Genomic DNA, 12,166 nt, shown 5'->3' on the forward strand with positions numbered 1-12,166 from the left:
GGAGGGTGAAATCTCAGAGCCCGGGCTGCAGCTTGAGCCCAAACATCTACGCAGCTGTTTTTAACCCTGGGAGCTCACGTCAGTTGACCTGGGCTCTGAGAGTGGGTGCTGTGGGGATTTGCATTGCAGTGTAGATGTACTCTCTGTCTCAGATCCCCATCTGTAAAATGGGGATCTTAGCATTGTCCCACCTCACAGAGATGCTCTGATTAAAGACAGCAAGGTGCTCAGATGCTACCGTAAGTATTTGAGAGAGAGACAGCTTGGGCTTTGGATCAGCGTGGCTATTTGTTTGCTTGTCTGATTTTTTTAATACCTAATGTAACTTAAAGCTCTTGGCAGGAATAGGGGGAAACTCAAGGTCTTACACATTTTATACAACCATGGCTCTGGTTCTGCAAACCCCGGCATGCACGGTGACACCCCATTGACTTCGGTGGAGCCCTGCACAAGTGCAGAGATCCAGCAGCACAAAGCAGCAGGATTGGGTTCTGGGTTTGTATTTTGTTCTGTTTTTAAAGGTCAGATTTGTAGCTGGTTGAGGAGTGTGATTGCACCTGATTTACAAAGTTACCATAATGGTGCTTGCAAATCAGGTAACTGCATGTACACAGGTTTCAGAGTAACAGCCGTGTTAGTCTGTATTCGCAAAAAGAAAAGGAGTACTTGTGGCACCTTAGAGACTAATCAATTTATTTGAGCATGAGCTTTCGTGATGCATCCGATGAAGTGAGCTGTAGCTCACGGAAGCTTATGCTCAAATAAATTGGTTAGTCTCTAAGGTGCCACAAGTACTCCTTTTCTTTTTGCATGTACACAGCGTATCTGTCTTACCTGCATGTTTAGTTACCTTGAATTATACTTGGTATAATTACCACAGGAATTGTGTCTCCAGACTGGGTGTGCAAGTGTGTGCCAGTTTGGCCTCCAGAGTTATACTAAACATGGGAGTGAGCCTGTGACCTGTTTTTAGGAGGGAAGCTGAGGGCATTTCTCTTCTGCTTTCCCTTCCCTTCTGAAGTTTCCTGGCTACAAATGTGCGTTAACTTCCTAGCCTAGGACTATATTTCTCTTTTTCCTCTGTGTGTGTGTGTACGTGTGTGTGTGTGTGTTTTTCTTCATCCCCCTGGTATATGCTTTGTGTTATCACTTCTACAGAAGTTACATGTGCTATTTACTGTCAGTTCTACGTGGCCCCCACTGCTGTAGTATCTGAGACCATAACCAACTCCGTTGTCCTCACCTCTGTGATGTAGGCATGTGCTATTATCCCCATTTCACAGAGACACATTGAGGCACACAGATACTTGCCTAAGATTATACAAGAAGCCTGTGGCTGAGCAGGGAATTTGAACCCAGCTGTCTCGAGTCCCAGGCTAGCCCCCAAACCACCGGACTGTGCTTCCTCCTACTCTGGTCCTCTGTTGAAGACCAGTTTTTGTGTCTCTCACTCGCTTTAGTAACACTGGAAAAATAATGAATTGGAAAATTCCATATGTGTTTTGCACTCCAGACAGCAGCCCTATGGGCAGCAAGGCTTAGATTAAGAAATGCCACACATTGCAAATGGCAGAAGCCTTCAGAGGCAGCAGATCCCCTGTGTAGCCACTTCCACCATTTGAACATGAGCAGGATGAGGTAGAGACTCGGCTGCTGGCATTTGGCTTGGAGTGAGATGAGAATTCCAGCTGTGAAAACTGCCTTCATATTTTTTCCTCTTGGAGAACTACCTGCCCAAATACGCTGACAACTCAGATGTGCCAGAATGATTTAACTGGCGAAGGTGTTGCTGAGCTGAAATCTGGGCTGAGTTTCCTTGTTAAGTGGCACTGGTGGTTCTTGGGATAGCAACAATGGAAACAGTAGGAAATACTGTAATTGGCCAATAGTGCCAGTGTGGACATAAAGGATGTCCTAGATGGTTAGAGAGAGTGACAGGGTAATTTGATCAGTCAGCTGTCCTTGTGAAGGATCTTTTAACTACAAGTTCCATAACCTTGAACAAGTCATTTCACCTCTCCATGTCTCTGTTTTCCCTTGTATAATTGGAGGATATTTATCAATTTTGCAGGGGTTTAGTTAGTATCTTGCGAGGATGTTACAGATGCCTGAAGTAGTATTAGAATAGTTACATATTTGGTGTGCCATCTGTTGTTTGGTAATCACTTCTGCTTTACATTTGTAAAATGAATTTTAAAAGTTTGAGCTTTCAGTAGTAGAAATTGCATTCCATATAGTGACTTGCGTACCTAGACAGACAGTGCAGAGGTTTGCGGTGGTGTGAAGAAAACCAAACCCTCATGCAAGCCTGTGACGTACAAACAGTAGTCTATGCTGCAGGTGGCAAGAATACTTGGGCTGATATTTTTCAAAGCTGCTGATGGGATTTGGAGATAATTCTCATTAAAATGGGCTGACCCACAGCTGGGAAACAAACGCCTCCAGGGACTGAGGACCATCAGAAACCTTACCACCTTCCATTTCAAATGCAAGGCATGTTGCATTGGCACGCCTTGTCCAACATAAACACGGTGTAGCATGTATAATAACTTAAAAAACCCTCCCTTGTCCATGTGTCTCCCTCTGCGGAGAGGATGAGAGGAATAAACACTTGTGACAGAAGTTAGTCGCCTCGCGTAATGCACTGCTGGAAAGGCGCACAGATACTATGGTGATGAATGCAGCGTAAGAAGCTACGTAAAATAGAATGGGAATTGGGTGCCCAAGGCTTCCGAGGCAGCTTTAATCATCTCAGCTGTAACGTGCACAAGGATTCTGATAAAATAATGTGCTTTCACACTTGGAGGAAAATATCTTCATTGCCCCTGTCAAAAAATGAGCATGAGCTGGAAGAGAAACCCAATAGGATAAACCGTGTCTGGATCCGATTTCATTAAAATCATTCTCTCCAGCTTCTGCACCATTGAAGCTTGCACAAGGGGCAAGAATGAATATTGGCTTCTTCTATGCTGGGTGATTGCCAATCATTTGTCTGATTGAGCTTCTCACCAATAGCCACTTGCAGGTGATCGTTTTGGTTGGGTGGATGTTTACATAGCGTCAACAGTATGCTGGAGTCTTCTCGAGATTTTACCCGGCATAACTAAATCTAAATACCCTCTCACATGCAAACCACCTACATCAGTGCAGACCGGTACAAAGCAGGGTTTTTGCTGAAGTAATTTAGTAAAGCACTTAAGTCAGTGGGACGAAAGCCCGTGTTTTACTGCATCAGTGTAACTGCATCAGTTTGGTTATATTGAAATCCATCGAGATTAGAGGAATTTGCACCAAAGACCTGATTTCAAAGGTGACAAACCAATGCCGTTTTAATTTCAGTGAGAGCTGCAGGTGTTCAGTACTTCTGAAAATTAGGCAATAGGTAGTTCAGGACTGATCTTGCTCCCACTGAAATCGGTGGGAGTCTTCCCTTTGATTTCAGAGGGCTCTGAATCAGGCCTCAAACCCAATGGCATGGTGCTAGTGCCTGGGAATTAAGAACTCAAACTGAACAGAAAATATTGAGTCTCTGTCTACCATTTCTCTAAGCTCAGACAATGACACAAACAGCAGACACGGTGGGAAGTCAATGGGGATTTTGAAGTCTTTGTTTTAATGATCAGAAGTGTTGTTAATTTTCAAAATGTCAAATAGTTTTATTTCTCTTCAGTTTCCCCCTCCCACCCTTTGTTTTTTCTGTGTAGATTATAAGCTCTTCAGGGCAGAAGTGTCTCTCACTAGGTATTTGCACAGCACCTACCATAAGCAAATGTAGTCCTTTTCCTAAACTATTCGTGAATTGTCTGAGACCATAAGGGGCCCCCCACTCTCGACTGATCTCAGCTACCGGAATACAAAGAATAATGCTAGTCTGGTAGCACCCTATTTTACTATTATCAAGGATCGTTTTAATACAAATCTATCTCTGCTTTGGTGGTTTAAACAAATAATGGACTTGCTGATTTTTTGTGGGGGGAGGGGTAAGTGGAATAAATGGACTGTGCATCGTCTCTGGAATAATTTCATGCATGTGAGTATTTTTAATTACACAGCTAATATTTGTTTTATTTTTCCTTTTACCTGAGAGACTTCAGAGCCATTGACTCGTGTGTAACCTTGGAGGTTATTGATAGCTCTGGCATAGGGAAGGGAAGCATAGTTTCTACCCACCCAGAGGGAATAATCAGCAACTTATTGAAAGTCAAATGGAGTGACTGTGTGAATTCTAGCCTGCAGAACATGGTGGCATTCAGTTGCTGGCTCTGATTGGTAGATGTGGAGCATTTGGTGGACCTGATCATGAAATGATTGTATTTTTGTAAGAAATTTTCAGGGGTGCAGAATCCCTTAAAGATAATGAGCTACCTGCTACTCCGATAGTTATATAATGATATGTTTCTGCTTTATTTTCCTGTAAAGGTATGCATCAGATTGTCTTGCCAACTGATGTTTTACCCTGATGTTGCAATCCACAGTCAAAGAAGGCGCTTCCCTGGTGCAATAGAATTCTTTATACTCCTCAGAATCTGCTGTACATAAGGGGGTTGATTCTGATTTCATTTACTCTGGTGTAAACCAGGAGTAACTTCTCTGAAGCTGTTGGAGTTGCCTTGGTGTGGCCATTGAGTCAGAATGAGACCTATGTTCTATGTGATACAGTGGGGATAAGCGTCTGGGTGGGTGCTCTGATGTCTGTTTCAGGTACTTATCACCATAGAATCTGCACGCTTCACATTCTTTAATGTATTTATCCTCAAAACACGCCAGGAGGCAGGGCAGTACCATTAGCCCCATTTTACAGGTGGGGAACTGAGGCATAAAGAGGCTGAGTGACTTGCACAAGGCTACACAGGAAGTCTGTGGCAGAGCCGGGAACTGGTCTCCTGACCACTGGCGCATCCTCCCTCTTTAACATTTACAAATGTCCAGATTTCTTTACCTTCTTAATTCTACTTTATGTTTGAAGTGAGTAAAGTTCTGCTAGAGGTGGGCGAAAACAATTCTCAAGGGAAGTTTATTCAGCAAATGTAGTCCTTTTCCTAAACTATTCGTGAATTGTCTGAGACCAAACTGAAATCTTTATATATCTGTTTGCTATTTGAAATTGAGCTGGCTGATACAGGAGCCTTGACAGCTCAGTGTAGACAGGATCTGGAGTTGCAGAAGAAAAGGAGAAGTTTCTGAAGAGACTCAACAGGTCTGTAGTTGTGAAATCATAACCTAGTGTGTGTGTTCCAGGAGTCCACATATGATGTCACTTGGCACACAGTCACATTGAGACACATTGCAGCGGTCGGTGCCTTTTCGCACTTGTCCCCCATGTGAACTTGTGGCTTTCCTGACTTGTTCTAGATAAACTCTCTCCCCTTTCCCTACATACACAGTATACAGTCATTCTCATCCCCTTGGTGTCATTTGGCTTCATTGCAGGATGGATTGATTTAAATCAAAGCGATTTAAATAATTGATTTTAAATCAGCAAGCATGAAACCTTGATTTAAATCATCGATTTTAATCTTGTACTTTTTAGTTATTTTCCTAAAGGAAGTTTGATTGTCACTGGTTAGTAACCATTAATACATGCTGATTTGCAGCTAAATACAGGCTCTGCACTAAATTTGGTGCTGTTTTTTGCTAATCCGGAGGATACACTATGTCTATACACATTCATTTAAGCGATTAAATAGCTTAACTTATATTTATTCAGATTCTTAATTTTCAAAATGTGTATGTTGGGGTAAATGATGCATTTCTTATTTACTCGATGATTATTTTTTTCACCTGTACTGCTGAGCTTCCCGTCAGCATCAACAAGCACCTTTGAATGTACTGGATACATAAGGAATAGAAGTTTATAAAAGTTTATCAAAATATGTTTTGCATTTAAAACTGATTTATTAAACAAAGGAAATATCTGTAGTTAGTCAATTGAGCTGATTGTTTTGGGTCACCCTGTCCTTCAGGATTTCAGAACTAGTAAATCTCATTCTTTTAGGCCTCATTTTCCTCTTCTAATTTATGAATAAAAATAAGTGTTCCTGCTTTTTGAACTCCCAGTTGGTTTCTTAACTTTGAATGAACTAGTCATTGAATTGAACTAGTTGAATGAACTGAAATGAAGAAAATATTCTCTCTCCGCAGCTGTGGTTTAGCACTTCAACGCACTCTGGTTCCAGGTGCTTAGCCAGTGATTGCCTCTAGTTTAGTGGTTTGACTTTCTTTGAAACTTGACAGCCAACCTGTACCATTTAGTATTGTTTTTATATTTAAAGTAAATTATTTTAATAGATTATAATCTAAGTTTAGACATTAACATAGGTTGTCATAATTTAAAATGTAATGTTAAATAGGGTTTTTTTAATGTAAAAATATGATTGATTTAAATCATAGTATTCTTATTCACTGTGCTTTATTGGTAACTTGAATAATAATAATACCACCAGGAGGTAAATCTGAGCCTAAACTTTCTCCATCAGTCTGACTGTTCCATCTTGTCTCTGCCTCTTCTTCCCTCTAGCCAGATGGTCATGTGGATCTCTCCACAGCAGTCCAGATTTGTTGACCTTCAGAGAATGTTGCATGGCTTTTGAGGGGAATTTATTTCTTATTTTTGTAGCATGGTTATCAGGGGAGTTGATGTTTGGTTTGTTCCCTTTTCACTGCATTAACTGTAATTGCCTGAGGTACTGAGGAGATGAAGATGGGAGTGAAAACTTTTGTTGGACTGTTCGTTTTCTTTAAAAAAAAACAAAAAAAAAACCCTAAATCAATAACTATTCTGCTGGAGTTGAGAAGTCACAACTCACCACCATGGAACGCAGGGTGTGCATAGTGCAGTGAGGTAGCAACACTGAGTACTAAGGCTAAGATTTTGTCAAGGATATTTTTGGTAAAAGTCATGGACATTCAGGATTCTAACACCTGTCAACAAAAGACCCAGCATCTCTGTGCAGGGTGGCTGCTGCTGCTGCCCTTCATGCTTTGTTTTCCCTTCTTCCCCTCATAAATAAATCTGGCCTCCTTTTAACTCATCACCGCTACTGCTTGCGTGGCTCTGCTTTAAGCTAAAGCATGCTGGTGTCTCAAAGCCTTCAGTGCATAAAGGAAATACAGAGAGAGATTATTTTTTCCCTCTCCTTTTTGGTGAACATACACTTGATTGACAAGATCCCTCTTGGGACTCGTGATTGGTGCTTCCTAGACATACGTGGTAATAGAGTTTTGCATTAGCAAGTTGTGTGTAAATCCCCGGTCCTGCTGCCGTTGAACTGAATGGTGGTTTCTCAGTAGAAGCTGTTTTCCAGCAATGGAGTTCTCCTTTTAGCGGGTGAGATATTAACTTTCCTCTTTTATCCCGCATACAGTAGTAGGTCTCTAATTGCTGCAGTCTCCCAGCAATGCAGGATCGTGCCTTGCTTTGTTCGGTCATGTTTATTAACCCAAGCGATAGCGGTTCCTGGCACTTATCTTAGGCTCTCCTGCAGTCTGATGCCTCTTGCCTTTCTGAGTGTTTTACTGATGTTTTAAACCTGCAAATCGCTCGTTGTCTGCTTTTTCTTGAGGGAAGCTCTTTGTTTTTTAGTTTGATTCACCTTCGTTTTAGTTTGATGTTCCTTCCTTCCTTTTGCAGAGTTTGAAGGTGGTGACCGAGTTCAAGGTGAAAGTTGACCAGGAGAAAGTCATTAAGTGTTTGGAGCTGTTGAACTTCCTCATCAAAACTGTGAACCAGCAGGTGAGCCCAGACTTTGGCCGAATTTGTGATCACTTCCAGGTTCAGTCCATCATACATGCTGTTGACAGGCCTGCTGCTTCAGTCAGCAGCTGTCCTGTTTGCATCCTGCATGAAGGTCTGTTTCCAAATGTTACACTGGGCTTTTAACCAGATGGCTCCCCACTGAAGCCAGTGCAAGTCCCATGTCTATATCCCTGTACAGCTTTTAGAAAACGAGTTAGTAGCTAAGTCTGATGACAGAAAAACCCTTAACATCCACAATAATTATAATAATATCTAGCTCTTATATAGGGCCTCTTGAACTGGACCTGCTTGGACAAGTCACTTCCCTTTTTCCTGAGCCTCAGTTTCCCAATCTGTAAAATGGGAATACGGATACTGCCCTACTTTGTAATGTGCTTTGAGATATCTGGGTGGTAGTTATATTATTATATAAAGAGACAGAGCAGAGAGCATGATTAGCTTTGATTCCAAAAAAGGATAAAACTGCATTAAAGGCCCCTTACAAAAATGCTTTCCTAACATCCCTTTCTCATGGGAGCAACACTGTGTTGCTACAGGGACATTATGGGCCTAGGAATGGGAGGGTGGGTGTCCGCAAGATGGCAGATGGGTTTGAAACCAGGATAAGCCACGCAGGTTCAAGTCAGTTTTGACACAGATGCAACGTCTTTGCACTAGAGGTATGTACTAGGGCATTGTCCCCCAAGATAGACAGTTCCTAAGGAAGGGAAAAGCCTAGTGGCTGCTGGGAACTGGCTGAGGGTTGGGATTTGCCTGTTGTAGCTTTTGGTTTAAGGAATAGCTGGGTGCAGTGCCACTGTGAATGAGGATTGAATGCAGTTCATTGTCGGTCTTCATTTACTACAATTCTCCTTGCAGAAGCTGAATGTGGAGTTGACGGAGCTGAGTCAGGCGTTACAAGCTCTGAGCCAGCAGGAGGGGTTTGGGAAATCCGTGCGCCTTGACAGTCTCTACTGGAACGTCATGAAGCTGCTGGGATTTGCGTATGTACCCTCAGCTCCGGGGCCTCTATGCCAGTTTGTGCACTGGGCTTTCTGTGCTGCTCTGGCTTCTCAGATTGGGGAAATAGGAAGAAACAGATCAGTGCCTTTGCCATATAGGAGACTGAATGTCAACCTGAGCTGAGCTCATGGGGCTGGTGGAGTTCGGACCTCATTAGGCCAAGTGTGGTATGTACAGGTGTCTCGTCAGCCCTGGGGGAAGGAAAGCAAGCTCTCCCTGATCTTGGATCACCTTCAGTTAGCTGCTCTGCTGTCTCCGGACACTTCACTTTGCAGTTAGGACCAGACTTCAGCTGGAACAGAGTTGCAGCCCAGGGCAGACAGGGGCAGTGAAGGAATTCCTGGAGAGGAGTGGTTTGCCATTCTACCCCTCACGTTGTGAGTATGACTAGCTACTGCGGAGGCAGTCCTGGATGAGGAGAGCAGAAATACTCAACCAGTGGGTCTGAGTAGCAAGCAGGTCAGCTGTTTCAGAAATGACTTGTGATTTTGGGTGCCCTGCTTTCTGGATGCCCAAATTAAAACGCTTCAGTGGGTAGGGTGCCCAGGTCCTTCTGAGGTGTCTCAAGTTAGATTCTCAAGATCACTGGTCACTTGTGACCATTGCAAGAGATCCGGAGGGCGAGGCCAGCTGGTTTAGGTGACTGTTTTAGGCTCCCACCCCTTCCTTGAGCTCTGTTACCCTGTGAGTCTCTGTGAGTAGGGAATAAGTTAGTTTCTGCATCTCTCAGCAAGGCTTTAAAACCATCTCGGAATAACAGGGTGGGAGTCAGGCACAGGGGCTGAATATGTCTTGTATCTGTCCGACCGAGCAGGTTAGTTGTTGGACTGTATTTAACTTCTGCCCAAGGGCAGAAAGAAATGTTCTGTTCCTGGAAATCTGTCTTGTTTGTGGGCTAAAATTGAACTTTACAGCTTTGCCACTTCCTGGTGGTGGCGTCAGTTTAATTATTATGCACACATTAGAAGACGTGGTCCAGGATCTGCAGGGGAGGGACTTGTGGAGTGTGTGTGACTCATTTCACAGGATGCATAGGCATGCAGTTTGGGTTTTAAGGGCTTGACCCAAAGCCCATTGAAGTAATTAGGATAAATCCCGAAAAACATCTTTTATCCTGCTAATGCAGTAGTGTAAGCTCTGGTAGAACATACCAATGAAGGAATAGTACTGGCCCTCTTTATCCACAGCTGAAACCATTGCTTGGCATTCTCTGTCCCTCATCTCCTGCCTGAGTTTACAGGGCCCAGCTGCCGTAAGCAGAGACAGAGTGGAGTGTTGGTGGCTTATGTATCAACTAAGGAACAAAGTGGAATCCAATTAAGTTAACGAACGGGGGGTTTGTGGTACTTTCTCCCCCTTCGTGACACATTCTCATTTTTCAGCCTAACTCAAGGGCGTTCTAAGTGATGCTGAAGGCTCATGTTATAATGGCAGATAACAAGAGCAAATGTTGCTACCCAAACGACCAGCCTGGCAGTGCCCGAGGGAGGCTTTAGGGATTCCAAATCTTATTCCCTGCATGGTTCTTGGATTGCGTCAGTTCCTTGGGCTGGCACCAGGGGGCTGGAGGGGTCGCAGCGCACTGAATGGTGCGGTTTGGCCCCATCTTTCCCGGGTGGAGTCACTGATGAGCAGCCCTGAGAACCCGAGACCTCTGCGGTGAAGACACACACTGACTTGAGAAGGGTTTTCTGGATTAAAAAACAAGGAGAGAAGCCAGGGAAATTCAAGACTGGATCCTTTCCCGAATCCCTGCTCTGTGCGTTCTGAGATACACGGTAGCTGTTAGCAGTGCTGTCACCTAAGTGGTCCAGCAGGCAAATGGACCTGGATTAACTGACTCACGCTGCCCCCAGGGGAGATCCAGGGAGATGGCCGGGTTTGTCATAGGCTGGTGTAACTTAGCAGGGTTAGAGGTGACGCAGTCGAAGTGTCGGTTGGGATTGATGGCATGCTGAAAATGGCCTGGACCTCACTCTTCTGTCACACTGTACAAGGACAAAGGGCACTAGATAGAATTAAATAGGTGTGTGGTTTCACATAGCGTCTTGTAAACACGGGCAATTGCTGCTGCATAACGAATGAATTCATGCTGGGGTGGAGGGGGCTAGCCTCCCCGCAGTGGAAATATTGTGGGGCCTCCACCCCTGTGGGAACTTGCTCAGGCCTGGAGTAGGGGCTGGAATGAGCCCAAAAGTTAAGTAGGAACCCCTGAGATCCTCCTTTCCATCTTTGAGCTGGCTGCCCTAATCAAGTCTCTTGCTCCCCCTCCTGTCCCCCCACTCCCCCAAACTTGTGTACTCAGAGAGAGACACACACACACACACACACACAAAATGTATACAGCATTGTTCATTACTGGAGTTGGGGTTGCCTTCCTCTGAAGCTCTTGTTTATCTTCTTGGATTCCAGCCCAGCTGGGGTTGTCGTGTGATCAGATGGAGCAAATGTTCAGATAATGTAATCGACTCTATGTGGCTCTGAATGTAGCTTACCTGCTCTATTTGCTTGCTATGTTACGCTTCCCGTGACGCGCTCATGCTTCCGCTTGCTGTTACTGGCCCGTACTGCCGTCCATAGGGGGCAGGCTGCGGTGCATGTCACCTTCCTAGCTGGAACGTGCCATGATCTGTGGTGCTCTTGGTTTACAGGCGCCCCAAAAAGGAGAAGGCAGTGGCCCGGCCTGAGCACGCCCCTGGAGCAAAGTCTCTCAAGCGGAAGAAGAAAGGCTTCTTGCCAGCTACCAAGAAACGCAAAAAGGCTCTCCAGGAGAACGGGGCGGAGAGCGGCGGAGAGGCTGGCCCAGAGAAAGGGGCAGAGAGCGGCAGAGAGGCTGGCCCAGAGGGAGGGGAGGCTGCAGCACGGAAGAAGAACAAAAAGAGGAAAGGAGGAGTGGGAAAGGGCGGTGCAGAGGGCCCTTCGCCAAAGAAGGCCAAGGGGAGCCATGGCCTAGAAACTCAGGGGAAGCAGGGTAAAGCCAAGAAGAAGAAGAAGAAGAAGAAAGCAAACAAAACACCAGCTCAAAAGGCATGAACTGTGTGGACTTAATCAGACCTGGTTGGGATGTTTTAATAGCTTATATATACTTTTGCACTATCCCATAGTTTCAATAAACCATCTGTGGGGCTGACCCCTACGACCTGCCTGTCTGATTCATGACCGGGGAATCTTCTGAGTGCAGGGTGTTGCTGTCTGCTGAACCTGAAGCCTGGGATCAGATAGACACATCCCTGCCTCCAACCCCTCTGTATGTGTCCTCACGCTCTCTGCTCTGTAACCGTGATGCAGTAGGAGTGTGCCCCCAGGTACCGTCCTCCTTCCTGTCGGGGTGATTGTCTGGGATAGCGGGAGCTCTTGTCTTGCTCATGTCTCTGCTTTGCCAGTGGTAAGATCTGTTTTTCTTTGGAG

At 44.7% G+C, this 12,166-nt stretch overlaps 1 protein-coding gene across 1 annotated transcript in view; it reads left to right on the forward strand.

Annotated features, from left to right (window-relative positions):
* MYBBP1A (MYB binding protein 1a) overlaps positions 1-11,894 on the forward strand; it is a 79,858-nt gene extending 67,964 nt beyond the window's left edge. Inside the window, exons 25-27 of the mRNA XM_048823825.2 lie at positions 7,631-7,732; positions 8,615-8,739; positions 11,410-11,894. Of these exons, the coding sequence (XP_048679782.2) occupies positions 7,631-7,732; positions 8,615-8,739; positions 11,410-11,791 (609 nt within the window). The 3' untranslated portion in view covers positions 11,792-11,894. The remainder of the gene's footprint in view (positions 1-7,630; positions 7,733-8,614; positions 8,740-11,409) is intronic.
* Positions 11,895-12,166: the final 272 nt, after the last annotated feature.

This window comes from Caretta caretta, chromosome 17 (genome assembly GCF_965140235.1).
Source record: "Caretta caretta isolate rCarCar2 chromosome 17, rCarCar1.hap1, whole genome shotgun sequence".
NCBI classification, from domain to species: domain Eukaryota; kingdom Metazoa; phylum Chordata; order Testudines; family Cheloniidae; genus Caretta; species Caretta caretta.